Source organism: Molothrus ater, chromosome 3 (assembly GCF_012460135.2).
Source record: "Molothrus ater isolate BHLD 08-10-18 breed brown headed cowbird chromosome 3, BPBGC_Mater_1.1, whole genome shotgun sequence".
NCBI classification, from domain to species: domain Eukaryota; kingdom Metazoa; phylum Chordata; class Aves; order Passeriformes; family Icteridae; genus Molothrus; species Molothrus ater.
The window spans coordinates 7,381,095-7,408,564 of NC_050480.2; the positions used below are offsets into that span (position 1 = coordinate 7,381,095).

At 42.3% G+C, this 27,470-nt stretch overlaps 1 protein-coding gene across 5 annotated transcripts; it reads right to left on the reverse strand.

Annotated features, from left to right (window-relative positions):
- Nucleotides 1-1,487: 1,487 nt before the first annotated feature.
- On the reverse strand, nucleotides 1,488-13,912 carry EPHX1 (epoxide hydrolase 1). Of its 5 annotated transcripts, XM_036380460.1 has the most exons (9): nucleotides 13,733-13,912; nucleotides 12,125-12,305; nucleotides 9,696-9,923; nucleotides 8,183-8,312; nucleotides 6,917-7,131; nucleotides 6,519-6,520; nucleotides 4,737-4,795; nucleotides 3,208-3,333; nucleotides 1,488-1,728 (listed from the first exon to the last, which is right to left on the reverse strand). In XM_036380460.1, exons 1-9 carry the CDS (start codon nucleotides 13,910-13,912, stop codon nucleotides 1,503-1,505), a joined length of 1,347 nt encoding a protein of 448 aa, XP_036236353.1. In that variant the 3' UTR covers nucleotides 1,488-1,502. The 5 variants fall into 5 exon arrangements, with proteins under 5 accessions (XP_036236353.1, XP_036236352.1, XP_036236351.1 ...); XM_036380459.2 differs by lacking the exon at nucleotides 6,519-6,520 and having other exon boundaries at nucleotides 4,737-4,845; nucleotides 13,760-13,912; XM_036380458.2 differs by lacking the exon at nucleotides 6,519-6,520 and having other exon boundaries at nucleotides 4,737-4,845.
- Between the last annotated feature and the right edge of the window lie 13,558 nt (nucleotides 13,913-27,470).

Sequence of the window (27,470 nt, forward strand, 5' to 3'; positions counted from 1 at the left end):
TTAAGCATGGAATTGGTGCTCACTACTATTTTGTCTTAACTGAAGAGCAGCTGGAGGATCAAATCCAGCAGGGAGAGCTGAGAGCTCCTCTGCCTTACTCTACTGGCACCCAGGTGCAGCAGGCAGAGGAAAAGGTCTCACCTCTGCTCAGAAAACTGATCCAGGCTGGTCCCTCTGTCCTGATGATTTCTGTCAGGGTTGGTAGTGGTGGCTCTCAGCACTAGGATTTGAATGTGCCCAGCAGGAGAGTCCATTGCCTCCTGTGAAAAACAAACTGTGTGGTATGCTTGAGTCTAAAGCCTTTTGGGATGGAGCCTGGATCTGCTGAGCTCCTGATCTTAGCTTCCATTTCAATTAATATTGTGAAATAATACTAATCCATGCAAGTGTTATTGGTAGATTGTATTTCCCTGTGCTTTCAGAAGTAGAGAAGGACATCAGAAGTGACTGGAGAACAAAACCACACTGAAATCAGTCATCTGGACATAGTTTAAGACCTGTTTGAAGCTCAGCTGCACACACTGGGGACAGGAGCTGGTAAAGCCATACAGCCCTTCAATTTTCTTTGAGCAGTTTGCCTTCAATCTGACCTCTGTGACAGATGGAGTACAGCATTGATAGTTCTGAGCTGATGATTCTCCTAGCTGGTACCAAGCAAAATCTCAGATGTTAAAAGAATTAAAAGAATCACACAGGAATTATTCAAAAATTTAATTCACTTTTCTTTTAATTTTGAATTAATAATATTTTTATCTCTTAGCAAGAGGTATTTATAACACCCTGCCAAAGCAGTGCAAAGCCACAGTGTGTTGGGCCTACCTAGGGCTATGATTCAAGAGTACAAGTTCAGTGCAGAGGTAGCTGGGGCTGCAATTACTCCTACCCAGCCCCACCTCCTGGGCTGAGCTACAGGCACCTGTGTCTTTCAGCTGCTCCTCACATCTCCCAGGAGCCTGGCACAGGCAGTCCAGCTTCTTCACAGCCAGGAAACTGCTTCACAGCCCAGGCTGGAAGAGAAAGGCAGCCAGCAGAAGGCAGTTTAAAGATACTGTAAGCTCATCGATGCTGATTGATTGATTGATGCACTCATGCAAGTTAGGTCCTGCCACGCTGCTCCCTACTCTTTATGTGAGGAACTTTATACTCACAGCAACTCAAATTGTACTGCTGCCATGAAAAAAAAAGCCTTTCATAACAATTTTACTGATACTAGGTACTTTGATAGTTGTGAGGTCTATTTTTCAACCTCAAAGCAAGAGTCAAAAATACTACAGAACATGTTTCAGAAGATACTCAAGCACTCTTCTTTCTTAGCCTAGCTGAACAAAAAAAAACCAGCCCAAAATCTGTTGGTCCCCATGGCAGTATACACTGTATTTTTCTTTCTGTCCTTGCTCACATCTGGTCAACAATAAAATCTAATTACATGGATTACAGCAGACTTAGTAAGCCCTGTACATGTGCTAAGCTAAAAGTAATTACCCTGCTGTTTCTTAGGGAAGTTATTCCCCTTTCTTTTTCCAGAGTTGCTCTTTCTCTACTTTGTCAACAAACTGCAGAATATCTTTAGCAAGAAGTTCAGGCTCCTCCAAAGCTGCGAAGTGGCCACCCCGAGGCATGAAGTGGAAGGAGACAATGTTGGTGTATTTCTTCTTAGCCCAAGCCTGGGGTATGTGCAGGATTTCATTAGGGAAGGCAGCAATGCCAGTGGGTACCTGTACTGTGAGCCTGAGAGAGGAGAGAGAATCATTGTCATCTTCCAAACACTTAAATCTGCAACAAATCAAAAGTCCCAAGGAAATGTTCCTGAACAGTTGGGCACACTTTTGTTAGGTATTAAAAATTGGACTTCCAGATCCTAAAACTGAAGACAACACTATAATTCCTGAGGGAAAAACCTCTCTTTTATTTTTGCATACAGTGATATTAAGGCAATTTTGGAGGTGATCCAAGGCATGAGGCTCAGAAGCACGGAAAGGGAGAGGAGAGCCCTAGGAGGTGGTGGGCAGCAGATTTTCTCTTGCTGTACACAGGGTTCAAGTTGATAAGCAAGCACACAATTTGATAAGAGCTGGAGAGAGATTTACAGAGAAGATAACCACTCAAATATACCAAGCCTGGCAGGACAACTGGAGGGTAGGCAGGAGAATAGTTACTTAATGGGGGGAGAAGAGAGGAATGCTGATAATCTAGACTAGTTCAGAAGCAGCATTTCTATATGTGGGACTATACCTTGTAAAGTGGCTCTTGCTTTTAACTGGCACAAATGCACACTACAAAACATTCTTCACATTAGGAAGTGTGAGGACAGCAACTGCATTTGAGGGGTGTGAATGATCTGTGCTTGTTCTAAGAGCCACATTTTCTAGGTTTGAATATCCCATACACATAAGCTGCATGGTCAGAAGTGACAGACTTTAAAATGTAGGTACAATTAGTGTTGGGTATATAGGCACTGGAAGGCTGAGGTCAGAGCTTTACACAAGACTTTGAGACTCTGTCCTCTAGGCACTTAGGAGCTCACACAGCTCATCTAATGCAGGCAGAACTAGAGCAAGATACTGCCCACAGCATAGCCACAACAGCTTCAAGAACTGAGTCAGCTTCCCGGGAGCATCATTTCACAGCTAAATAAATAGCATGGCACTAAGCTGTGGGTGCAAATACCTCAGGACAGGTTTAAGCCTTCACTCATACTCAGGCTGACACAAGTACATGCAACCAAGCTGCTGCCTGAAGAGTCTGAGCAGCAGCAGGCACATCAGTCTCACTGACTTCTCAAGGATGCAGTTTGTCAGCAGGCTGAAGTTGCTTCCAAAAGAAGGACTTAAGCCTTTTGCAGAAACAAGAAAACTGTGTCCGAAAAAGTACTAAAACTACAACCAACTAAACTAAACAAAACTGACTGTGTGACTCAGTCACAGACTGATTTAGTAACTGAAATAAAATCAGGAAGTAGATGGCTACACCATGAATGGGAGGCCCTCAAGCAGAGTCTCCAGTCAGATCTCCTCACTGAGGGCTCAGGATTCCTGCCTAAGCACTGTGTTTTGTAAGCACAGCACAGTACCTCAAGTGCCTGGCATGTCTTGCAGAGGAATGCTGTGAGAGAGCAGTGTTTTCCTTTAGCATTCAGGAATCTATAAAGCATACAACTACAAAATTAAAATCAAGGCAAAATATTTAAAGGGAAGAAGGCACACTTACTTTTCATGTTTCTGTGTGCCTATCCCCTTCTGCAGGTTTTCCTTGTAGAAACGCATGGAGGAGACAATGCAGCCTGACACCCAGTAGATCATGATATTGGTGAGCAGGTCATCCAGGCTGAACTTCCTGAAAAGGCAAGCCCAAGAGATTGCTTAATTACAACTGAAAACTAATTTGCAGGGACTTGACTTTGGTTTGGTTGTAAGGGGAAAAAAATACAGGAAATAAATAGTGGTTAAGAGTGGAGAGGTGAAGTTATTACTCCCTCTCTGTCTGCCAGTGACCAATTAAGGATGCTAAAGGCTGTCAGACACAAACTGGGAAGTTACATTTTAACTCCTGCATGGAAGGCAGATTCTGTGGCAGTCATATTTTCTGGGAAAATCCCTTTGCCCAGGATTCTTCTCCTGGGAAACAGAGAAGCCTCAGAGAAAAAGGAAAACAATATCACCTCATTTGCTTCTCCTGTGTTTTGCTGCTTTGAAATGTGTTTGGAGATTGTTTATCCAACAGGGGATTGTTTCATTGGTTTCAGGTGAAATGTTTTGACTTAATGACCAATCAGGGTCAAACTGTGTAGAGGCTCTGGAAAGAACCACGAGTTTTTCTTTAGTATCTTTCTACTAGCCTTCTGTCTGTGTCCTGTTAGTATTCTTTAGTACAGTTTAGTTTAGTATTCTTTAATATATTCTAGTATCATAAAATAATAAATTAGCATTCTAAGAACATGGAGTCAGATTCGTAATGTCCTCCCTTTGTCTGGGAACCCCAGATACAAGAGATATAAAGCAAATACAAGATATAAAGCAAATACAAGAGGTTCCAACAAGCACCTTATGCTCCAGCATGGCTGTCTCTCCTGTCCACAGACTGGGAGGGTGGGAGCAGAACAGCACATGCAGCAGCTTGTGCCATTTATTAATGATAATCTGAAATGCTACTGTGAGCACTCAACAGAGCCCTGACACACCAACATGTGCTGTAAACAGTGCATGTTTCATATAAAATTATTAGCTGTATGCAGGGAAAACATTCCATGCAAATTTGCTTCCCATAGCATGCCCCCCTCTTCTCCATTCCAGCCAGGTAGTTCTCAAAGGGGATTTCAGCTCTGGTTTCTGCTGCCCACTAAACATAATCCTTTATTAGCAAATGGTAGGTAGATGAAGCTGTAACAATCAATCCAAAGCCAATCCACAGGGAGTTAATTGTTATTACAATGAATCATGAGCTGCCAGCATCCTAATGTGGGTTAAACTTTTGGATTTTGTGTCCTAATGAGATTCATCCCCATAAATCAGTTTTTAGTATCCAGGAGTGGCAGGGTGTATTTCTTTCCTAGGAGATGGAAGTGGGAAGGGAATCCATCAACCTCCCCTGTTTGCCTCTCTGTGTGCTGGAGTGCAGCACCAGCTGTGGTCACTCCAGGCTCCCTGAGGTGTGAGGTGACCACTTCAGACAAACCTCTCCAGCTGTGACTCTCTGGGCTTAGTCACCCCATGCAAAATGGCAGGGGAGAATGGGCTCACCTCTCTAGTCCTCCATCCTCTAGATTCTGGAATTCCATATCAGTCCACGAAGAAAACTTCTCCAAGATGTATGCAGCCAGTCCCACAGGAGAGTCATTCAAACCACAGCCTGTAAAGGAGGAGGGAAATTTACCTATAACTGATATCCAACTACAGAACTCAGAGTATTAGAGAAGCTGCCTGTTATAATACAGGGGATGTAACTTTACAAAGCTGTTCCATCAGCTGCTTTCTTGAATAAATAAAATAGTACAATGAGCTGGAGCCATTTAATGCCAAATCATAAACTGGAAGTGTCTGCAAATGAGCAGGCTCCACATTAGCTCACACTGAACATTTTTTGAACTGATGTAACAGTATTGGATTTCTGCTGGCTTTTCTTTTTTTCTGGTAAGCTAATAAGATTAAGCTCTATGTGCCAAGGAGGGTTTGCTTCCATTAATCTGGAAGTTGTCATGTATTAAACAGCATTACAGAGCCAAACCCCACATGCCTACACATGACCAGGAGGATTTGCAGCATTATCTAACAGCAAAAACATTTTAAGGATTATTAGAAAGTCATTAAGCAACAGCAAGGCTCTGCTAAATGGTCCATCTTCTGAATTAGCAACAGCAAACTGCCTTCATGTAGAACAAGCCTTCATACAGATTTTATAGTTTGCTTTTCTTGGACAGAAAGAACACACCTGCACCTGGAACTTTGATCATACATCCTAGTGCTGTGAAATTCAGGGACTGTAAACTCTCCCAGCTTCTCAGTAAAACATGAGAAAAAGCTGTTCCTAAGAAACAGCAAGTTCCTTGGGAGCAGCTTTGAGGTTGAATTTGGGAATTTGGTGGAATTTGAAGTTCCACTCTTGCAACCCAGCCTTCCAGGAAGGTGCCTAACACTGCAGCTGGCACAATTTCACCAGTAATTGCTATTTAAACATGACAGTGGGATTTCAATTATTAAGCAACTACTATTGATAAGTGAAATAGCAAGTGTTTGAAAAAGTTCTGTTGAGCACTTTCCAGATGTGCTGGACATGACAAGCCTGTTCTCAGCTACTCACTGTGAGTAGAGTGCATCTGTTTAAATAGAGAAAAACTGACATTGATCCTCAGAGCACTTGGAATGTAGGCATTCCTGCCAGAAATTTATTCAGAGTGTTTTTCCCCTTTTAGGAACCTGCCACTGCCCCGATCCTCTCTTCTTTGTCCTTAGGAGAACTGCAGAAATGCTCCAGCTCCCAAAGCATGAACTGGCTGCTGGTTCCCAGTCTGCTCTGACAGACCACACATGACTGGTAAGGACAGGAATCAGCCAAAATTCTGAATGAGAAGGAGCATGGCTTAAGCATCTTTCAGATATCAGCTTCCCTCTCTTTCCTAAAGCACAAAAGACTGGCAATTTTTAGGAACCAAAACTCAACAGAAGCAAAATTTTTTTTTAATCCATACAATTATCCTTTTGCCTACACATTTTAAGAACATACCTGCCTCTGTAGGTAAGCTTTTGGAAAACCATTAAGAAGTATTTCCCTTAGCTATATTTTAAATAAAATCCATCAGTGAATTGCTGCTGCACCAAACTAAAAGGTAGCCAGTACTTTTGACTCAGTTGTCCAATTCAGTCACAAAAGATGTTTTTAAAATAGAAACACTTAATACTCAGATACTTAAAGCAGTTAAACCATCTGAGTGACTAGCTCATGTAGAAAGAACATTCACAGCTACAATTTTTTTTTCCTTTAAAGTCTGCAGGTAATTCAGAACAATGAGTGAAATTTGATTTTACTTCTCAGGTATTACTTATCACTATAATAAATAAGCTACATTGTGTGCTGAGACAGCTAAAAGCTTCTTGTAGTTTACATTACTTGAATGTGATCCATTCTCTGAGAAGAAATTATCTTTTGCTCTCAGCAGAGCTGCATTCGAAATGGAATTACAGTCCCCAGTGATAGCAGAAGTGGAAAAATATGAAACAATCTATTTTATTTATGAAAACTGGAAAATGAGGTCAGTGGCACTTGGAGCATGCTCAGTTTGGATGTGCAGATACACTGCAAAACCCCCCTATTTTCTGCATATTTTAAGCAGTACATTTTGTTTCTATGAAAGTACAACTAAAGTGAAGAGATTTAGGTATCCCGAGCTCAAAAAAGGTTATGGGGTTATTTTTGTTTGTTTTACCAACAGTATCTGGTTTTGTAGCCTGTATGTGAGCATAGCCAAACTCAGACAAGATCTTGTAGAGCCATTTCTTCAAGAAGGGGAACATCCTCCTGACATCTTCATCCTGGAATCCAAAGAGCCCTGGGAAGTACCGGCCCAGCAGGACAGAGAGCAGGTGAGAGAGCCCCAGCTTCGAAACCAAGACCATGTTTAAATGGAGACCTTTCACATGGCTAAAGACAAAAAAACAAACACCCCACAAGTTAACAAAAAGTTATCAAAAGTTCAGAGTTGTTGTATTTAGAATCATAGAATATCCTGAGTTGGGAAGGACCCACAAGGATCGTCCAAGTCCAGCTCCTGGCCCATCACAGGGCAGCCCCAAAAATCACGCATGTGCCTAAGAGTGTTGCCCAAACACTTCTTGAACTCTGCCAGGCTTGGTGCTGTGACCTGTAACATTTAAAATGTTACTAACAGGAATGGACATACTTGAATTCCAGCCTGCTATTACATCATGACCTCAGCTGCCCTTTGTAGTGTGGTTTTTCACACAAAAATGACAAGTCAAAGGGACAACTGTCAGTAATCAGCACACACTCCAGGGCACTAAGCCACAAATCCTCCTTTTTTTTTCTTTACAAGTACTTGTCTCACTCCAGACCTCAGTGAGACCACTACCAAACTGCTCCACAACTGTTTGAAAGAAAAAACATTGAATGTAAACTAAAGTTATCTAATTTTGGATCTTTGCTTAACACTGAGCACTAAAGGAAGAAACTACATATTGTATTTGCTGGGTGGCCTGATGAAGGCAGGAATGATGCATCTGACTCCATGTTCTCAGAAGGCTAATTTACTATTTTATGATACCATATTATATTAAAGAATACTGTTCTAAACTATACTAAAGGATAGAGAAAGGATACTTATAGAAGGCTAAAGAGATAATAATGAAAACTTGTGACTCTCTCCAGAGCCCCAGCACAGCTTGGCATTAATTGGCCAATGAGTGAAAACAACCCACAGCAGAAATTAATGAACAATCACCTGTGGGTAAACAATCTCCAAACACATTCTACATGAGCACAACACAGGAGAAGCAAATGAGATAAGAATTGTTTTCCTTTTCTCTGAGGCTTCTCAGGATAAAAATCCTGGGAGAAGGGATTTTTCAGAGAATGTGAATGCCACACCTACACAGCGAGGACTTGTGCAGGAACTCCCAAGTGCACAGGAAATAACTATTCCCAGAGTAAAAAGCTGCATCAAGGGGGTACTCACCTGGGAGCTATCTGGGCCAGGTTGGTGCAGATGAGACAGCCAGCATCACCACCCTGAGTGTAGAACTCATTGAATCCCAGTTTGAGCATCAATTCATAAAAAACAGAAGCAGCACTCACGGAATTGAAGTCTGCATTTAAAGAAAAGAACACTTTTGTTGCATTAATTCCACCCACACTTCTGACCCTGCAGCACTGGTTCTCCTCATCAAGGCAATGTTCCAGCTCCTCAAAAGCTACAAGTCCCTTTCTCCTTGCCTGACTGTTTGCAAGCCCTTGCTCAGCATCCAAGCACAGAGAGCAAGCAGAAACCATGAGGAGAACAAACTCCAGCCTTTGTTGCAGACCTCTCCACTGCTCTGTATGCTGACCATGAAAATTGTGGGTTTTTTTAATAAAATCCATCAGTGAATTGCTGCTGCACCAAACTAAAAAGCAGTTCATACTCTTGACTCAGTTATCCAATTCAGTCATAAAAGATGTTTTTAAAATAGAAACAATATTCAGATACTTAAAGCAGTTAAAAGATATTCGGATACTTAAAGCAGATACTTAAAGCCAGGGAAACAAAAAAAAGCAAACCCAACTGTCACTGTCACATTTTCTGAAAAATCCCTTTGCCAGGATTTCTTCTCCTGGGAAGCTGAGAAGCCTCAGAGAAGAATGAAAACAATAATTATCTGATTGCTTCTCCTGTGTTTTGCTGCTTTGGAATGTGGTAGGAGATTGTTTATCCAACTTGTGAATTGTTTTAACTTAATGACCAATCATGGTCCAAGCAGTGTCAGGACTCTGGAAGCAGTCACAAGTTTTAATTAGTATCTTGTTAAGCTTTCTGTCTGTATTCTTTCTCTATTCTTTAGTATAGTTTTAATATATAATATAATATAATATAATATAATATAATATAATATAATATCACAAAATAATAAATTAGCCTTCTAAGAACATGGAGTCAGATTCTCAATTCCTCCTTCATCCTGGGGACCCCGAAAGTACCACACCCAACCTTCTCCACATCTGCACATGCAATTAAATACTAAACTCAGTGTCACTTTAAACACTACCTCCTCAATTTGCTGCAGTTTGTGTTTGTATAACTCAGAGCACAAGCTGAGCAAGCAAGTATTTGGCTGCAATCTGCCATGTGGACACATGAACTGCTTTGTTTCAACTCTTCCTTCTCACCTACCTGTACAATGCTGTCGAATATGGATGCAAAACACCAAAAAGGAGCAGTAATAAATTAAATTTACCCTGCCTGCTCACTCACAGACAATTCATGGCTGCAGTTACAGCTCTTGAGTTGTAACTTCATTGCTCCAGGAACTAGCCAGTGATGTCACCTGAAGTCACCCCCTTATGTCCCTCATCCCACATGACACACAGGATCTCTGTTTCCTCACTGGGAAAACAAGAAGTGTGGAACGGGAGCTGCTGTTCTGCTAACAGAAGAGTTACAGTCTCACTGTGAGGCTGGGCTTGTGGGGGTTCAGTTTCTTCCTGTGTCATACCTTGCTTGTGGGGTGCTTCTGAGAAACCATAACCAGGGATAGATGGGCAAATGACTTCAAAGATGTGCTCATCCCCGAGGCCGTGGCTTGCAGGATCCGTCAGCAGAGGGATGATTTTGTAAAACTCATAGAATGAGCCAGGCCAACCATGAACCATTAACAGTGGCTTTGCAGCCTGGCCTTCAGGCAAACGAGGAGGCTTTACATGAACAAAGTGGATATCAATGCCTGTAAAAATAAAATCATTAATTAGCAGGCCCAAATTTACCGTGACACTGAAACTAATCACAGAACAGATTAGGAATAAAGCCTTTGTCTTGTCCTTTTTTTTTTTGTGAGCATGCAAACACACTGCACCTCTCTGGATACATTTATCCAAGGACCTTAAAGTAGTTCATAATGGGCAATTAAGCATCACAGCAGCCAAATGGGGTTGGCTATTTCTGTTTTAAAATAAATTGGCAAATTAAGACATAGAAGCGAAGCAATCTACCAACGGTTACACAGTGACTCACACAGTTTACAGGCAGAGGAGACAATTACATCATTTAGTCCAAGTGCCCTTAAATTTTACCCAAATGTCCCTACATGGCACAGGATAGGCTTCAGTCAGCCAGAGATTTTTCTTCCTGAAAGGCCTGCAATTGCAGCTTGAAGGCACCAAGAGATAGGGAATCCATCACAAGGGGCAGCTGTTTGTCTGGGGGTATGAATCACTTTCCTCATTTTGTGCATGCCTTACTTTCCATTTGAATATGTCTGGCTTCTGTCCCCAGCCACTGACTCTAAATGCTGCACAAAAGGAATTTTAAAAGCCTTCACTAAATATTCTCTGTCTGTGGAAGCCTCCTGTAATCAGGTCACACATCTTAACTGCTGATAAACCAAACATGCCAAATTGAGGATTTTATGCCTTGCTAAAAGAGAGTTAAAGTGTTCATTTTTGTAGTTCTTTCCTACCCTTTGTCCAAAGCTTTCAGTATCTCTTTGAGTGAATAAACCAAACCAGGAACCTCTGTTCTAGTACCAGTCTCCATTTTGACCAGTAAAAGGTAAAATCAGCAATGTAGTTTCCATTTTGACTCTTTCCAGCAGGAAAGCTTCACACAGCATTGCACTACCTGCTTCAGGTGAGCTGCTCTTCCTCAAACTAACTCAGGCTTTGTTTTCCAGGAAACAGGAATTTCTTCACTGAATTCCTCATTTCTTGGTGTATTTAAGCATGTTTTACTCACATCAACTCCAGTTCACCAGCAATCCCACTGTCTTTCACTGACTTGAGATTTCCCCATCCTTGACACTTCTGTGAATCTGCACTCTCTGAAAAGCTTTCAAGTGATGACAGAAGGTAGGAATCTGATACACAGCATGTTCGACCTTGTCTTTTCATATCTGCTCTCTGTAATCTTTCCCAGCCCTGAGATTTCCCTTCCCATTGCTATACATAGTGCATTGTCCTTAGCTGCTTCTCCCTTTCTTGTCTCAGATGGGGCTTTTTTCTTCTTTTTCAAGGGAAGACTTTCTGGTTTTATCTTTTGCAGCACTAACCATCATTTAAATAAGTTCTTTAAGCTCTAACCACTATGCAGCACCATTTATTGTCCCAAATCCATTTAAAATACCATGGCAAACTGCACCTTTTGAAATAACACACAATTATGGGGGCAAGTAGAAACAGAACAAAATACCCTGTTAAAGTTAAATTTTGCCATCATGGAGACAATTGCCTGCTGAGCTCTAGAACTAGAACTGGACTCAAGCACCACCCCAAATCAGGCATTTTAAAAAGCCCAGCCTGACCAAGCTCCAGCACCAGCAGACCTTGGCTGAATGAACTCTTTGGAAAGAATGAATGAAGAGAAACCATTCCCTCACAGCTGGCAGCACATCAACCCCAGGAGAGAGGCATTGTGCTCTCCTGGGCCTGGGAATGCTTGAAGAGGTGCAGCAGAGCACATCTGCCCTGCCAGGCTGAGGAGGGCTGCCAGGCTGATGGCTTCACTGTGACAGCAGCAGCTGGGCAGCTCCATGGAGCATGAGGAGACATCTGTGGCAGTTTTTGCATGGCTGCATGCAAGGCAGGGAACATGTGTACAGCTTAAGATCCTCTTCTGTTTCCAAACACTCGTGCTTGGCTCTTGCTAACACCAGCTGACAGGCTGCTCATGCACAGGGAATTCCATTTGTCATTCCTTGTCCTGAAGGCTTCAGTTACAGCCAAGGAGTTCCCTGCTCCTTCAGCAGTGATGCCAAGGATCCAGACTATGGCAGCCAGGGAGGGAAAACCCTGTGACACAACCAGAGCCTTCTTCCCACCCTTGCAGACAAATTTATCTATTGCAGACAAATATCTATTTGTCTATTGCAAATTTCCCTTGCAGGCAAATTTATCTATTGTTGGTTATAATTTAAGGGGAAAAGGAGCACACCTTGAATCTTTGTTTTGAATTGTGGGTACTTGTTGAGGACTTCAACTTGTTTCTTCCAATTGAACTGGTTTTTCCAGTAGGACACCACCTTCCTGAGGTGCACTGAGTTAGTTCCATAATGGAAGCAGCTGTTCTCCAGTGGCTCAGTGAATCGAGCCTGGTCCAGTCTCCTAAATAAATCCTACAGGGAAAGAGAGAGAAGAGACATTAAAAGCCCTTGTGTCTGCTGTCTTGGGCTGTGTGTGTTCTAGTTATCCCCACGTGAAACGAGAACAATGGAAATAACATCTCTAATTAGACACCTGTGCCTTTTGCTGATGCTCCATCAGCTGTCCCAGTATTTTTCCTCCTGCAGGTGGCCTCCTTCCCCTTCCATTCCCAGCTGTTCTCAGCCTTTGTTCTGCAGGGCTGCCTAACCTGAGAACCACAGAGTCTGCCAGGCTGAGAACCAGAGTTGGGCAAGCTGCTCTGCTGGCACTGCTGTGGCTGCAAGGGGCAACTCTTGCTGCCTTTCCTGGGTGCTTTCCTCACAGTCAATGCATGGATCTGGCCCAAACCTTTTGCTTTCCTTCCAAAACCTTTTGCTTTCCTTCCCAAATCCAGGGGTGGGAAGTCTTTCACCAGGAAACACTCAGAAGGATTTTGCATAAACAGAAAGTTGGTGAGACCAGACAGAAATTGAAGTTTGCCAATCAGTCACCTTCCCACTGCACTACAGGAGATGTTGGTGACTCTGCAAGATGACTCCAAAATCACCCAGCAGGGACAGCCAAGAGTCCCTCCCTACTGCAAACAGAACCACAGAATAGCTGAAAGGCAGGTCAGGAAATCTAATCCTGCTCAATCATTTTAAAGTTAGAAATTATCCATCTTAGTGTCTGCAGTGTAAGGGGAAAGAAGAATGGAGAGCAATGTCTATTGACACTACTAAGAGGGGTAAGCAAAGTGTTAAAAAACCCAGGCCTTGCTGAGAAATTAGGAATCTATTATAAATTAATAATGTGAGCAATCCCAGGAGTATTGTTTGAACCATGACTCCACAAAGATCTATGAAATTGTTCAATCCCTGCCTTAAACACACACAATCAAATTCTTTCTATGCAACAAATTCTGCAACGTTATGTGTTTACTGTAATTACCACAGTAATTTAGTGTTGACCAAAGTAGACTATTAATTACAGAAGAATCAGCATCCAACACAGCTGCAAACATAAAGCAGTCAAGAAAATGAGGTATTTGTAATTGCTTTGGAAAGAAAGGGAAAAAAACCAAGACATTGTTCTTATTCTGGTCTACACAAACTGAGGGAAATGCACAAACAGAAAAACAGAGTTGAGTAATCTGTAATATGATTTTTATGTTTATTAGGCTTTGCAGAGTAGGTTTATTTACCAGCAATCATGCAAGAGCCAGCTGAGAAAAAAAATTATACAGTGAGATCTGCCTATTCATACTTATCTTCTGAAGTACTGAAAAATCCCTTCCCCCAAGACCTGGCCATCACTGGCACCCTGTTGGTTCAATTTAAAAATTACTTCCAAACATGTTCTACATTATTTGGCCATTTCTTCCTTCCCTTCCCTTCCCCCAGCCCAGAGATTTGCTTACACTCAGCTCTTCCTCTGCAGTCTCCACCTTGAATGGTCTAATACTGGAGTCTTCTTTGGTCACAGGCTTTTGTCCCCTGCCCCACCACCCATCTTTGAAGGGCAGTGTCTCTTCATTCTTCTTGGAAAAGAAGAAGTAAATGAGGAGAGTCCCCAGGACCAGGAACACCTCAAGCAGCATAATGCCTGCAAGAGAAGAGCAAAACTCTGGTGAGCCCAGTCAGCTCAGAGAGACACACACATTTTTTGAGGAGACTTTTCCCTTTTCAGACAGGATCCCAGCTGCAGGATGTTCTGGCACTCACAGGATATCGATACTTCTGTGAAATTTCTCAAATAGAATGTTTCAACCTACCCAAATGAGGAAGAATTGTTTTAAATAAAAGACACATATTAAAAACAGAGCTCAAAGTCAGATAAAGAGATAATGTGGCAATTAAATAGTCATTATAATGTAAATATGACATAAATATAACATAACTTAATAATTACAGTTATACAATTGACATTTAATGCCTTCTCTTCCTCTGAAGTTCTAGATTCCCCACAAATCCCAGGGCAGAGCATCTCTTCAGCAATGCTTACGTGTCCACTGCTGCAGATTCAGAGGGAAAGAAAAGCAAGGCAGATTATAGATCCAGAATAAAAAGCCAACAGTGTGAGGGCAGCCACCTTGTACCTCCCAGTCAGCCAGGAAGTGGAGCAGGGATATATTTGCACAACCCTTGAACAGGTGAGTAAAGGGCAGTCAGACCTTCCCTTTCCTTCTCCCTGTGAACTGTTTTAAAGAGGAAACAAAAGCCCATGCTCTAAAATGTGATCACGTTGCCAAAAAAAGTGACAAAATTCTGTCAAGGTGAAGAGCAACCTGATTTCACAGCACATCTGCATAACCCAGCTGCAGGGCTGCTGTTCTTCAGTCAAAGAGAACACCCCAACAAAAAAAGAAAAAAAGAAAACAATCTTGAATATATTTGGACTGTTTCATGCTGCAAGTAGAAAAAAACACTTAGACTTGTCTTTAATAATTAATGTTTTCAAGCATGCCTTTAAGTGTAAGAAACCTTAGTAAGGTGGTTTGGGGAACAGTGCTGTCATCATTTTAATGCATAATTTTAAAGAATGTCATGCTTCAAACACTCATTTGCTGGGGAATTACTAAGACATAAAGTATTTAAAAACTTCTGTAGGGCAAGGATTGTTTATGACCCAGAACATCTTCATTCTCTCTAGAGCCAGGAGGTTTTGTTGGTTTTGCTGCTGCAGAGTAATTTGATGCTCTGGAATGGCTCAAAGAGTCCTCAGAATGCACCAAACTTACTCCTGGATCAAAACAGGAATTTTAGCACAAGTTAATAGGAATTCACAGGATTAGAGCAGGAATGAAACTGAATGGAATAGTTTAAGTGCCTTTATGTGACAGGACATGTTTTACTCAACTTCTTGAGTTTAATTTTCTAATGGCTGACAATAAATAAGTAAATAAACACACAAGTCAAGATAAGCACCCATAAAACATCTGTGCAGATTGAACATTTGTCCAGGCACTGTGCAGATTGAACAAGCTAAAAAAAAAAGAAGAAAAAAAAGAAAAATATTCTATTTTTTACACATGCAAGTGCTACAGACTTGAAAGTGCCTGAATCCTCAGAGGATGGAGCTGTTGGATGATAGGCACTGAAAAAACTTGATTTGTTTGTTTCAGTGGTGCTTCCATAACTTCTGCCACTTGTTTTTCTTCACAATGTTATCTGGAGCACAAGACAACACTCCTTTCCCACCTTTACAATACCCAGGCCATAACTCTACCCAGAATGAAAAAGTTTATCCAATTTCAGCTTGCCTCAGCACACAAACCAAAGCAGTTTAGGAGCATCCTGAGCACAATTAAATTTTATTGCAAAGCACAACTGGAGGGGCTTCTAGAAACCTCAGAGCACTTTACATAGAAATGATATCTACCACAGCGTTTTACAACATTTCTATTCCTAAGCCTTTGTGAAGAAAAACAGCAGCTTCCTCAAAATCACAACACAGCCGGGGCCATGTTTGGGCTAGAAAGGTTCACCACCATAACTGTGAAACACCACACAGAAAATCCCAACTCTTGGCCGGTCTGATCTGTTTACAGAGCCCCCCAGCAAACAGAGGAGCTGCTGTCAGTGCCAGCTCTGTTGTTCAGGCTGGGCTACCTCCAAAACCAGAGCTCTCTTTGCCCTGATTCCTGCTGCATCAGCACCACGGCCCTGCCTGTGGCATTCACATTCTCTGAAAAATCCCTTCACCCAGGATTTTTCTCCTGGGAAGCTGGGAAACTTCAGAGAAAAAAGGAAAACAAGTTCTTATCTCATTTGCTTCTCCTGTGTTTTGCTCACATGTGGAATGTGTTTGGAGATTGTTTACCCAGAGGTGATTGTTTCATTGGATTCTGCTGTGAGTTGTTTTGACTTTTTGGCCAATTGGGGCCAAGCTGTGTCAAGACTCTGGAAAGAGTCACGAGTCTTCATTATTATCTTTTTAGCCTTCTGTAAGTATCCTTTCTGTATTCTTTAGTATAGTTTAGTATAGTATTCTTCAATATAATATATTATCATAAAATAATCAATTAGCCTTCTGAGAACATGGAGTCAGATGCATCATTCCTTCCTGCCACGGGGATCCCTGCAAATGCAATACCTGCCAGCACAGAGACAGAGCTGCTCTGCCCAGGAACTGAGCCTCCATGAGCCAGAAACCCTCATGTCCACACCTAGAGCTACAGAACCATTTCTGCTCCATTCCATCTCCTCTCAAGGACACTTGAGAAGCAGAATTTTTGCAGCAGAAGACCTGAGGAGGGATTGCGTGCAAATGTGTGTGTTCTGCATTCACCCTGGACCATAGGTGGAAAGAACTGGCTGTGTGAGCAGACACCCATTTTTTGCAGATGAATTCAGACTGGAGGATGAGCTTGTTTACCATCCAGTAGTAAGTTCCAAAACCAGCTTCAAGTCTCACAAGAATCTTGACTTCCACTGGAGATAGCTGGGGCTGGTGACAAATGGATTTGCATCCTGATGTCATCCTGACTTGGAAGAAGCCACCTCTGATATTGGTTGGGTTATTTTTTGCTAACAGAGAGACTCTCTGTATTCAATCTCTCCCAGTTGCCTTGAAAGTGCCTGTAAAATTCCTGATGATAATGAACACGGGCCCCAGAGCTCCAAGAGTGTCACATTTTTCTGTGAGTGCCTGGGAAGGGACGGACCAAGTGCGTCAGCAGCATTTGAACTTCACCAGCTCACCCAAGGGGATTGTTTTGGGAGGGATGAGCATGGGATGCAGCATGTTCCTGCCAGCAGCTCCAGCCTGGGCCCAGAGGAGGCCACTCAGAGCAGTGATTTCCCAAGTTCACTATTCAAGCTGCTTCTCTGGAGTTCTCGTGTGTTGTTTGAGCAGCACAAAGCAGCCTCAGTTGCAACAAACCTGCTCCAGAATTTCCTCCACTAATCACTGCTGGGATCTGTGGTGAAGTTATCAGCTCCTTAACACTTGTTCCACGATCTAGCAATACAGCACCATGAATGTGGAAGGACAAACAGGTACAATAACACTTTTCTACCCTCATTTTTCAGAGATGTCAAAAACAAAGTGCTGGAGGTTTTATTGTCTGAAGTCTCTTGATGCAACCACACTGGCACAATGCCTTTGTAAACGATTGCTTCAAAGGGCCTTCATGTTTTGGTTTGGCTTTTTCCTCTTTTTATGTGACCAAAGGCAAGACCTTAGAAGGAAATATATCCATTTATTCTACTGTCCTTAGGCTCTGAGACTTTGCTGTACCCCAGGGTGGATATTGTTTGCAGACAACACTTAAATACCTTAGACAGTACTTTTATCCTAAAGAGTTCAAGGAGGAATGCTTTTGGTTTGCTGCTTTAAAAACATATTTTCAAAGAAAAATGTTGAAATGCATTGGGCCCAGTAAATAGCCCTGAACCAAGCTCCTCTTGAAGAGGACCAAGCACATCTTGTGAAATACTTCTGCAAGAAAACCCCAGAATTTCCTTACAGTATCTTCCACCTCCCTATTGGAAACACTCCTGGTTTTCAGCACCTTTCTGCATTTTTATTTGTCCCCTATCTGTGCATTAACATCAGAGCTAAGGGGTCCACAGGAACAGAGCAACTATTATTTACATCAAAGCTGTGTCCTGTCTCTTGCTTTGTCTTCATCAATACACAGAAGAGATGCCTCAGAGAACAGAGCTCTACATTTTCACAGAGGTCATCTATGAAACAGCTCAATGGAAAAATCCCCCTCTCCTTCTACAAGTAACCATCCATCTCAGCCTTGCAGCATTAGAATCCATCTGAAACATGTTTTTGGAGAAATAATCAACTGTGCAGACCTTCAGATAAATGCAGGAAATATCTTCTAGCCCAAATACCACCCAGCTGCAACAAATGATGCACAACACCCACAGCTTTGGAGGTGCTACCAAACCCTGCCAGGGCAAAATTGCTGCTGCATGGCTGAGGCAGTTGTGAGACTCTGCTGCTTTCAGGGCTAATCATGCTTTAGGGTTAATAACATTTTCTCTCCAGGACTGGTTTACCAGCACGCTGCAAGGCAGCTCAGAGCACTTGGCACACTCTGAGAGACACAAGGTTTATTGATTAATAATTACCCTGCAGGAGAAATTACAGCCCCATTTGGAAGTGGTTTTTCTGTGTATTTTTGTTCCCTTACATAAAATCCCACATCAGGATTTACCAAAAGGCACCTCTCTGCTGCAGCACCTTTGTTTACACCCTGCTTTGCCCAAAGAGCAGCAATTGCAGCTTACTCTTCCCAAGAGACTTGAAGGAAAAACAACCCCACTGAAGGACTTCAAAAACTCATGGCCGCTGGAACAGAGTGCCTGAGCACTGCCACAGCCTAAAAGGAACTAAGACACAGCACAGTCCCCACAGCTCCACTCTCAATCTGTCCCCTACCCTCTCCAGGCATCACATTTTGCCATCATGTGGCACCAGAAACAGACAGAAAACCACCAAGTCACTCATAGAAGAAAATCTTCCTATTTCTGTACTTATGGAGCATCATGACAAGCTTGAAAATAGCTTAGCAAGGCAGAAATTGCTTTGCCTACAAGTGATAACATCTCCCAGGTGAGCATGGAATGCTGCATTAACATTGTAGGGGAGGAGGAGAGGTAGGCATGGGATGAAATAAAGCAACGCAAATCAAAGACAGGAAATACAAATCCAACAGAGTTTCTGCCTTTTCTTGATAAGAAATTTAGCATTTACATTTTTTATTGCCACAGGGAGGTGGCACACAATGCTATCTCCAAAACAGCAGGAAGAGATGATATCATCCCATTTTACTTTTTTTTTTTCCCCCTAGACTGCTCACAATCAGAAATTAACCAGTACAGAAGGAACTTAATTAGAAGGCTGTGAGCAAGGAGTGAGGTCACGTCCCCAAAGCAGTGAAGCCACACTGTCCCAGGCCTCCCCCAGGAGTGGGGCACGCTGCTCCCAGCCAGGCTGGGGGTTCCCTGCTGAGGAACACCCCACAGCTCTGGCACTTCACCTGCTCTGTGCCCTAGCCAGGAACAACCAGCAGGGCCAGTGTAGGCTCTGGGGGTGCCCCTCTGTGTCATGGTGATATTATATGAAAAATCCCTTCACCAGGATTTCTTCTCCTGGGAAGCTTCAGCTTCTCCAGGTTTTGCTGCTCTGGAATGTGATTTGGAGAATTGTTTACCCAGCATGTGAATTGTTTTTAATTAATGGCTAATCCCAGCCAGCTGCAGCGGGCTCTCTGGTCGGTTAGGGGTTTTTATTATCATTCCTTTCTAGCTTTCTGAGATATCCTTTCTCTTTCTTTAGTATAGTTTTAATATATAATTTCTTATAATATAATTCATAATATAATATATAGAATATGATATAATATAATATAAAATATATAAAATATAAGATATATAAAACATTGTATATATAATGTAAATAACATGTAATGTAATGTAAATACAATGTAATGTAATATATTACATATAATGTAATATATTACATATAGTATAATATATTACATATAATATAATATATTACATATAATATAATATATTGCATATAATACAATTAATGTAATGTAATGTAATGTAATGTAATATAATGTAATATAATGTAATATAATATGCCTTCTGAGAACTTGGAGTCAATTCTCATCTCTCACCTCTGCATCACCCAGAGCTGGCACTTACAGCACTTGTCCTTCCAGGCACGTTATTCCAGAGGGCTGCTTGAGCACCTTACACAGCACATTCCCACCTCATTTTTCCTACAATTACAATCTGTTGTGAACTCTCCAGTACCACACTGAAAGTCCACAGGCACTGAGACCCAAGTCTAACTAAGCATAAAAGAAAAGTAGCACGGGACTAAGTTCACTGTTATGTACTTTGCTTCACCCGGGGGCAGAATGTCTGCAGCCATTGGCCAGCCAAAGCTCATACCCCAATCATTATTTAAAATACTGCTTTCTTAAAAGGAAGAAACTCGATTTACAAGAACACATATCTGAGCAACATTACTTGTTCTTTCAAAGCCATGCCCTACACGTTATTCTGTGCTGCTTAAAACATGATTTGTTTATCTCAATTTTCCTTATTTTGCTTCTATTATGTTTGAACAAACCCACTCTCTTTCAAGAGTCTAAAAAATGCCTTTAGGCTACACAAACACAAACTGACAGAATCCAGCTTGGGATCTGTGTGACGCCCATTAATGTGATCTAATGACTGTGTGCATGATTCAGGAGAAAGGAGATACACTCTCCATCTGCAATAATTTCTGTTTCAGACTCTGCAGACAGAAAAGCCACGAAAGAACTCTTAAATCAGCACTGTTCGTGATAATTAAGGGTGAAAGAGCCTGTTCAAACTACCATAATAATGCATTAAGGTGAGATCATGCAAAGATTTTATCCTATTTATCCTATCCAGCCTTCACTCTCTTTAATGACCCTCAAATCCCAGCAAGAACAGGATTTTTGCACAGGTGCAGAGAAGTGACAAGAGCCCTGGCATACAAGGGAGGGTGAACACAGCTGAAAGCTCTCTCAAATCCCATCTTCCAGTTAAAAGAGGAAAGGACACCATGCCAGCAACAATTTTTTTAAACAATTCTTAGCCACAACATCTTGAGCTTTACGTCAACATTTCATTCCTAGTGCCTGAAAAGAAATTATGAGCAGCACGTGGTTCTGTTTTGCCTTCCACTAGAGTTTCTAGCAATAATGAGGTTCACCTCCTCATCCTGTGCCAGCATCTGCATTTTACAGAGGAGGTGGAAATGAACCAAAAGAGTGAGATATTACAGATAAGGAATGAGATTGGGGTAATTGTTCCTCAGGCCTTAAGGCAAATTTGGGCTCTAATTTTAGCTTCACCAAATCCTCCAGCAGTGAAGAGTAAAAGGTTGCCCTCCTTCCCTGCCATGGTGTTATTGCCAATGTTTTGCCTGCCCTGATCTCCAGATAAGACTTGTTTTCATCCCAAGCTGCTTGTTGGTACAGCACAGCATGTCCCCTCCTGTTTACTGCAGGATCTTCCATCAGTCTGAGTCTCTTAAGATTCTTCCATGGAATCAGGGAGGGAAAGATCTTTTCAGCTAGCAGATTTACAAGCTTTTTGTATTAGCACTGTTAGAAAGCTGTGTTACTGAAACCTTTAATTATTAAAACATGCAGAATTGATGTATATGTGGTGCTTTGGAGGAGAAAAAAAAAAGAGTGCAAGCAGTTTGAGGTGCATAAGAACAAAGTACATGACAACCCTTCAGTTAAAAGAAGGTGTGGAGATAAAAACGATGAATATAAAGACTGCCAGAGGAATTTTCTGGCAAACTGCAAGACAGATGAGGTGCACATTGTGAATTTAAATGAGGATCATGACTCCAAGAAGCAAGGGCAGCATGAATGAGAATGTGCTCCTTGCCCCATGATGTGAGACTCCCTCTAACCTCTGTGATGCCAGACTCCCTCCTTCTCTGTGATGCAAGATGACCTCCACCTTCTGTGATGCCAGACTTCTCTTAGCTCTGTCACACCAGTCTCCCTCTTACCTTTAGGATAAGGCTCCATCTTCCAGTAGTGAAGAATTCCTGCTTTTTTCTGTGCCATCACATTATTCCTTTCCTCTGCGATGTCAGACTCTCTCTTATCTCTGATGATTTCTTCCTTTCTCAGTGGTGCCAGACCCCCTCCTTCCTTCAGGATGCCACATTCCCTCTTCCCTCTGTGATGTCCAGCCTTGTGATGTCAGACCCCTCTCTTCCTTCCTCAGTGATGACACTCTCTTCTTCCTTCCTGATGCCAGTCTTGCTCTTACCTCTGTGTAACATTCTCTCCTTCCTCTGTGATGGCAGATTCCCTCTCACCTCTATGGTTCCTTCCTGGAATCCTTCCTTCCCTTTTCCATGTCTGATGCCACACTCCCTCTCACCTCTGAGATGTCCAAATCCATTGTACCTCTGTGATGCCAGACTCCTTCCTCCCTTGTTGATGCCAGACTTCTTCCTTCACGGTTCCAGACTCTCTCTTACCCATGTGTGACACTTCCTCCTTCCTCAGTGTGTGATGACCTCAATCCTCCAACTTTCTACTTTTCCTCCTTTCTCCATGGTGCCACAATTCCTCCTTCCTCATTGATGCCAGACTCCCTCTTACCTCTATGAGAGACTCCTTCCTTCATCTATTATTTCAGATTTCCTTCTTTTTCTGGGACACCAGACTCCCTGGCCACAAAAGCTGCGTACTCTGAGTATAATGCAAGAAATGTGCAAAATAATATCTAAGATAATCAACTCATTTTGCCTAGAGCTATAAATGCAAAAAGAATAAAGAATATTAAATGTGACTATGGAAACAGGAAGAGATCAAAACTTGTTGTCTCTCTACAAAGACTTCATTCCCAATGAGGAAAGGAACTTTGAATGATGCCAGAGGAGGGGAACAGATGGTAGCCATCATTTTCTGTCAAATAACTGCAACACCAAAAGGCTGTGCCAGAGTAAACATGCAACAAGAACAATTCCTGCTACTTTATCTCTCCCTTAATAACAATATTTAAGTTCTGTTTAGATTTCTAGAAAAATGCACTACCTGTACCCACCAGATGAGAGCAATTAACACTCTTGATGAAGCACCCAAGAGGGCTTGGTCCTCCAACAGAGCTTGGGTTTTGATTCATCAAACATGGATGTTTTACCTGAGGAGAAGATTTGTTTTCTATTAGACAGCAAAGCCCACCCAGATGGGCAGATACAGAACAAACAGGGAGAGCAAGAGCTGTGTGTCCTAACTACAGAATTCACAAGATGAACAAGATCTGACTGCTGGGTGCAATAAATGTGAGGAGAATTGCTTGAGACACAAAGAAACAACAAAACCCAGATGTTTGCTGAGCCCTTTCTTGTCCCATGGATTACTCCTAATAATCTCCTGCAGAAATGTTTAAAAAAAAAGCTGGAGGAATGTTAGGTGCCAGCTCACTTTTCAGAGAGGAAACCTGGCAAACAGCTCCTGTTGTTTAATGCAGCAGGATCCCTCCATAAACAGGACCACAGGTCATTTCTTCTCTCTGGTAAATGCACTATCAGAGAGAACAACTAACAAAGCATGGCCACCACAATTCCCACAAAAATATTCCCAGCCCTGCCAATCAGAAAGCATTTAACCAAAAACAACACGCTTAAATAGATACAAAAAACTCAGAGTGCTGCTTAAAAGAACCAGCCATAAACCCCAGGGTATATTCAAATCACTGCCAGCCATCCTGCCATGTCTAGCATGACCAAGATGTTACAGCAAATGCCACTTTGGAAGATGATGTTTTGTGCTTTACCATTTATGTAAATACCCATTTACACACACAGTGATGCTTTTAATTAAAAATAATGTGTGCAGAGGAAGAATCCAGGACTTTTTCAGCAGTGGAATTCAGAAGGGAAAAAAGTATTTTCAACATTAATTACAAGCAGACCAAAGCTCTTCAGAGAGAAGCAAGATGCTCTACTTTCCAAGTGACTTTTCTTCAGGGACTTAGACAGTAATTAGAGATCTATTTGCCACATTTGGAACTTGCACTTTGCAGAAGTCTGCCCTGGTTCTGGGATCGTGCATGGCATGAAGAAAATACTCTTGCAGGCTCAATGAAATGGTGCACACTCTACCGCAAAGGCAAGGCTTTACCTCTGCTCATCTGGCCACAGAATTTGAATACTCCAACAAGAAATGTGCATAGGAACATGTAAAATAATCAATTTATTTTGCCTAGAGCTATAAGCTGTGCTTCACCTACCACCCCCAGCTCTGCTTTGCCACTTCTCCACTGACAAATTACTTGACAAACTATTACTGAAGCAACAAGAATTTCTGTGAGTATTACCATTCCAGAATTATTACCCCTAACGCTTTCATTTACCTGTTGTAATTACTCAGAACAAATTGGTCCTTCCACTAAGGAGCCTGAGCTTATTTCACAGTGCTTACAAGATTAAAACATTGCCATTTGATGCCTAAAAATCCTGGGTAGGTCTGAAAGCTTTGTTGAAACCCTGGATAAACAAAGAGGCTGAAAGGAACGGGGTTACCTTACAGAATGACCAAATACTTACAGTACAGTAAATCAACAGGGGGCAAAAAAGCCTTTTAAAACACCCAGTAATCCAAAGCCTATTTTGGGCAATTCATACAGACAAATTGCATGTGGATTCTGGCTGCACTGGTTATTACCCACCATGCTCTATTTCAAATTATTTACTTCAACGCTATGATCACACAAAATAAAACAACAAACTCTGGGAAAAACAACAAGCCAGGAGAGTTTAGCAAATCACACATAGATTTGAACAAATTTTTAATGATTTTTTGACTGGAAATGAATTCAGACTGGAAAAGATGTAGAACTAAGAGCCATGAACTTGACACTGTGCCAGGACCTTCCCCACAAAGACTTCAGCTCTGACAAAGATCTAATCCCTGTCCTTGGACAACTTCAACTGTGGATTGATTTTCAAAGCTGCTTAATTGCTTTTGGGGACTATCTTCCATCGATTTTCAGTAAGCATTAGCAATCTGTGCACTCAAGCCTCAGCTTTAGCTTACTTCAAACAGGAGCAATATCTGCTTCAGGGGAGAAGCACAGCATCCCCAAAGAGCAGGGCCAATCCATAGATGAGCTCTGCTTTTGTGGCTCTCTGAGTAACTCTGAGACATTGGCTTCTAAGACTGATCCTATCTTGTAGGTTCACCTAAAATTACCAAGCAATTTCTCTAATTTAAGGTAAAGCTAGGCTAGGAAAAGAAGGGAAGAGAAAGCAGCCTAATTCAGTAGGGCTAGAAAATTAAGCAATGCATTTGAAAATGGTATGTTTTAACTCCTGGACAATCAAAATCCCAACTGAATTCTGACAAACTAAACCCAGCTTGAGCAGAGTACATAATTGCTTAGTCTTTGCAGATTGCTCAGTTATGCAACAAAATATGGGGATTAAACTTACAAGGTTTTCTTCTCATGCCTAAAACGCTTGTTCAGCAAAGGGAATTATGCATAAAGTACTCAATCAAATCATCCTCAGGTCTGGCAAAATTATCCATAAATAAATAAAACCTCAATTTCATATCCCCATTTAGAAATAAGCAAATAAACCAAACCGAAACCATTTACATGCCAACAGTTAAAGCCACTTACTTTAACTAAACAGGGAAACCTGGCCACATTCCCAAGGAACGCTAAATAAAGCTGTTATTTCCATAACAATTGTATGGAAATAACAATTTTATGGAAGCTTTAATAATAAAATAAAACTATTTTTATGTGTTATGGAAAACACAAAAAAGTTATGTTTTATATATATGTTTTATATATATATATATAAAACATATTTTTAATGTTTTTATTTATAAAAAATAAAACTTTTTAAAAATGTTTTTATTCCATAAGCACTGGTAAATTTCTTATGGTTTTTATTTATTAAAAGAAAACCCTTTTAAAAATGTTTTTATTCCATAAAAAATAAAACTTTTTTAAAAAATATTTTTATTCCATTAGCAGGGACCTTACCTCTGGTTCCAGCTGTTGGGGATGCCACACACGCTCCCCTACCAGGAATGCAGATTAGGGCCTTCCTGTTCCCGAAATCAGCACAAAGTCCCCAGCGGTCCCAGCGCTTTATGCACGCTGGAACAATTCCCATTTTCAGGAATCCGTGGAGCAGCAGCAGCCGCGGAGCCCCGCGCACTTTAAATCCCTGGCATTTACGGACCTTCGGCTCAGCGCCCGAAGCGGGCTGGGACACACGGACTGGCTTGGAAAATCGCTTTCCTTTAGTGCACGGGCAGCCAAAGCTCCTCTCCCCGCCGGGGCACCGCTCGCATCCCGCCGGGAACTTCCCAAACCCATCCCGGACCGCGCCCGCTCCATCCCGGACCGCGCCCGCTCCCGGACCGCGCCGCTGGCTCTCACCTGCCGGGCCGGAGCAGGCACCGAGCCCCCTGAGCCTCCAGGGCCGTGTCCCCGCTCCGCAGCCCGCCGGGAGATGTCCTTCTGCCCGGGGACAGAGGCTCCGGAGCGGCGCAGGTTGGTCCCCGCAGCGTCCCGGGCTGCGAACGCCGCCTGGGAGATGCCCTGCGGGATTTGGGCACGGCCAGGAGCCGCTGGGTGCTGGGAGCTGCCTGTCGGAACTCAGGACACCCCTCTGGATGTCCTGGACTGCCAAGATCCCTGCCAGGGGACTCAGAGACCCTGGCACAGAGCCCAAGATGCCTGTGGTTTTGATTATGACCTATGGAACAAGTTACCAACCTTATGTGAAGATCTGCAAGCCACGACAGTTTAAGTAGAATGATAGTGAATTTATTATGGGGTGAAAAAACAGATTTTTAGGGTTTTTAGAATGGGGGTTCAGGGGGCAAGATGGAGGAATCTGGGCATGTCCAGCCTTCCTCCTTCTTCTTCTTGGCCTCCATCTTCTGCTGTGATGTTGGCACTTTTAGATTGGTTTAGAGGAGAAGCTCACTGTCTAACATAGGTGATAGGTATTGGCAAGTAATTGTAAATATTGTACAGGTAGTTTTTAGTATAAAGACATAACACTCCCTCCCAGGGGCAGGCAGAGAGCCTGGACTGTCTCGCTGAACAGACCTTGGCAGGACAGGAGAAAATATTTTATACATAAGGTACAATAAACAACCTTGAGACAGAGAACTGAAGAGCTCAGGTGGCAGAACTCAAGAGAAAGACAGACTGTGCCCAACAGAAGGAAACCACTGAAAATGCATCTAACTTGGATTTTCGTGCGTTCTTGCTCTTTGAACCTGTGTTCTCCAAGGCCTGTCTTCCAAACTTGGGCAGAGAGAGCTAAACAAGCCTCAGAAGGTGAAGCTGAAGCAGCTCATCCCACCAGGAAAAACAAAACAAGCAAACATTAAACTCCTCACCATCTCTGAGGTTTTACCATTCAGCCTCAGTTTTCAGCTATTACTTCACTCCTAAGATCCAATCCTCTTTTTCCATCACCTCCACACCATCTCAGCTCTTGTTTGGATTGTTGGGCTCTGGACAGACAGACCTGTGATCACAGATCTGTGATTACAATTCCTTTCACATCTTTCAACCTCTTCAGCCCAACCATCACAGTCTGCTCAAACAGCCCTTTGCCCAGAGCCTTTGGTGTAGCTCTCACTC